The 2,955-nt window shown below is 42.1% G+C and overlaps 1 protein-coding gene across 1 annotated transcript in view; it reads right to left on the bottom strand.

Annotated features, from left to right (window-relative positions):
• Positions 1-1,366: 1,366 nt before the first annotated feature.
• Positions 1,367-2,955, bottom strand: part of LOC109300351 — a 15,573-nt gene continuing 13,984 nt past the window's right edge. The window contains exons 6-7 of the mRNA XM_019521035.1: positions 2,785-2,907; positions 1,367-1,695 (exon numbers count right to left, since the gene is read on the bottom strand). Coding sequence (XP_019376580.1) covers positions 1,492-1,695; positions 2,785-2,907 — 327 coding nt within the window. The 3' untranslated portion in view covers positions 1,367-1,491. The remainder of the gene's footprint in view (positions 1,696-2,784; positions 2,908-2,955) is intronic.

The following is a 2,955-nucleotide window of genomic DNA, read 5'->3' as shown; positions in this document are numbered from 1 at the left end:
TTTAGTATATAATTTGGTATTTTTCTGGTTCTGAGATGGCAAACCCTCTTGCTGAAAGGAGTACTTCCAGGGGCAAGGGGAGGGACTTTTGGTGGCAAAGGTCAGGGATTAGGGGGTGGGACTTCTTGTCCCAAGATGGCAACCAGGGGGTGGGGCACCTGTCAAGGGGTGGAGCTACCCTTGCAGCCCTCGACAGCTTGCCAAAGCTTGGCAAACAGCCCTCCACCCGAAATAATTGCCTGCTCCTGTCCTAGATGAATTTGGTCCTAGACCTTTCAAAATTATCTATTCACCCCTCTCCTTCAATAGAAATACTAGCAGTTTTCATAAGAGGTGCAGACAAATCCATTAACTCCTGAGGTATATTTGAATAACAAATTGGAGCATTACAGGATGTTTAAATTGGTGCCATGCCTGCAAATATCAATGCTACTCAGTTATACAGTGTCCAGGTTTTATTATACATGTTTTATTGATTTTGAAAAATGAGTCAAAAAAATCAGTTCCCTTGAGAAACTCAACAAATGAATTAGCTAAGTCAAAACGGCGATATTTTTGTTCTGTCCATCTCTGTAATTACAGGTCAAGAAGATTTTGAACTGCTATAGCTCCAATGTCTTCACTGGAGTTTTTCCCAATTTAAGGTCCAGTCAAACTGCCATTGAAGTTAGGGAGTTTGCTTGAACTGTTCTTCAAGCCACTTTCAATTGGCTTGAAGGTGTGTTAAGCCCTCATATCAGTGTGATATCTGACTAAGGCCCAATAGGTTTGTTACCTTATGGTGGCTTGGAAGAGAAAGGAGAATCAAAGGCAATTATAACAGCTGAATTCCTTATCCAGGGAGGGCTCATTCAGGAAACAGCATCTCACATGATTTTGAATTGTGTGCAGTTCCTCCACCTTAGTATCTGTTACTCTGTGGGTCTGTCTATGTGAGACGCTTAATACACAGTAGCCTAATAACACTGTGTGGTAGTGTGCCAGGCAAAAACCATGCTAATACCCTACTGCACAGTAAGTGTCACAAAAAAAATCCCACGTGCCAGTGCTCCTGCACAGTAACTGTAGTTACTGTGTACTTAGTACTTCATTAAGCAAGTACTAAACTAGATGTGCAGTAACTACTACATATCTACATATTAATGAATGTGTAGACATACCATGTATGTGATTTGCCCTGGAGCCATGAAACTTGCTGCACAAATTTGCAACATTACAATATAATGCATCTAGCAACTGTCCCAAACCAGAAATGAATTACACAGTAATTTCTGATGTGAGGAATAAAGCCCTGAAGAGGAGTCTGGGACTAGTAAGGATGGAACTCCCATAAGATACATTTTTTTTTTTATTATTATGTGTGGTATTTGTAACAGTACATTAATCTACAAGGGGCAGAGACATCTCATTTATCTCTTCCTTTTATCGGACATCATTGACTGGCAAGCCCCTCCCAAATGAACGTGCAATAATATTGTCTGCCTGATTGGCTCAGAGCTTTACATCCTGCTCATTGGTGCTGAACACATTGTTGGTATGCAATGCTGAGATCCTCTCTTTTGGGTTAGCAACATATCTGCCACTTGGGACAGTGTGGGAATGGTTCTGTTGCTCTTCCTGCTCTTCTAAGGTGAAGGTGCTGTTGTTATAGCCCACCATGTGTTTCTTCTGCACCTCCTCCAGTATCTGTAGCACCTAAAGCCAACAAAAAAGACTGTGAGATTTGCTCGAGCCCAATGGTTCTCAAATAGTGTGCTATGGTTCCCTGAGGTACCTTGAAATCCTTTCAAGGTTGCCGTGGGGTGCCACACAATGAACTTTTAGGTTTACAAACATGATTCACAAAATAAACACAGCAATTTCAAATAGAAATCCATACTTACGGGCTTTCTGAGTTCTTTGCAATGTAAAAACTGCTAAATTATTTTTCTGTAGTCAAAAAAATGGTGAAAACTAAGAGCTGGCATTTTCCATGGGGGGAGTCAGTCTATCCGGGGGTGTCTCAAGTTTGTCCAGGGGGCCTTGAGTCTAAAAATGTTGAGAACCACTGTTCTAGACTGACAACAGCACTAGTTCTTCTTTTGCCTTCAAGCAATGGCAAACTGCATTTGAAGCCATATGATTTTGACACAGCCTTCTCATTTTAGCTCAATGACTACTAGAACTGGCACAGGAAAGAGCGTACAGCTCGGAGTCCCAGCTGCTGCCTAAAACTCCTTTCATCTTTTAATATGATTGTGATAAGGAAAAGAAGAAGAATACTTTGCACTGACTTGTAAGGCCTCTTAAACTCCATATCTCAAAGAACTTAGGTTCATAGGATTATAGGAAAGAAAGGCAAGGTCATCTAGTCCAGTCCCCTACTCAAAACAGAATCATCCCTGACTAAACCATCCTAGGCAAGTGTCTGTTCAACTTGCTCTCAAAAATTGCCAGGGATGGAAGTTCTGCAAGTTCTCTAGGTAGCCTGTCCCAATGCTTGACCACCCTCGTAGTCAGACTCTCCAACCCAAGTTTCCTTGATAACAGTGAGATAGACTCATAACATGCATACTAGAGATGTAGACGCTCCAGCAAAAAGAGAGAAAGTGATCTGCCCAGGGCCACAACAGATTGCAACACAGGTGTCTTGACTCTCAGTGCCTTTCTCTCACCTGCTAGACCTCCAATTATCATAGATTTCTTTGTCTCCATATATACTTGTGCACCTCCCTGTCCTTCCTGGAAGTCATTCAATGGATAAAGAAAAGAGAGAGAGAGAAATACAATATAGATAAGGTTTACCTGGGATTTGGGAACAATGCCAACCCTGAAGAATCCTATGTTTCCACTCTCAATCTTGGTGCAGTCCACAACAGTGGAGGCAATGTTCTCAGGAGAAGGTCCATCACAAAGAACTGCATCTACCTGCCGAGCAAGCAACTCTCACATCAAAGGTCCTTCAAAGGCACTTGG

The sequence above is a fragment of the Gavialis gangeticus genome, unplaced genomic scaffold (genome assembly GCF_001723915.1).
Source record: "Gavialis gangeticus isolate Ggan-Ray unplaced genomic scaffold, GavGan_comp1, whole genome shotgun sequence".
NCBI classification, from domain to species: domain Eukaryota; kingdom Metazoa; phylum Chordata; order Crocodylia; family Gavialidae; genus Gavialis; species Gavialis gangeticus.
The sequence above is the reverse complement of the archived record's forward strand: the minus strand, read 5'-3'. Positions and strand labels throughout refer to the sequence as shown.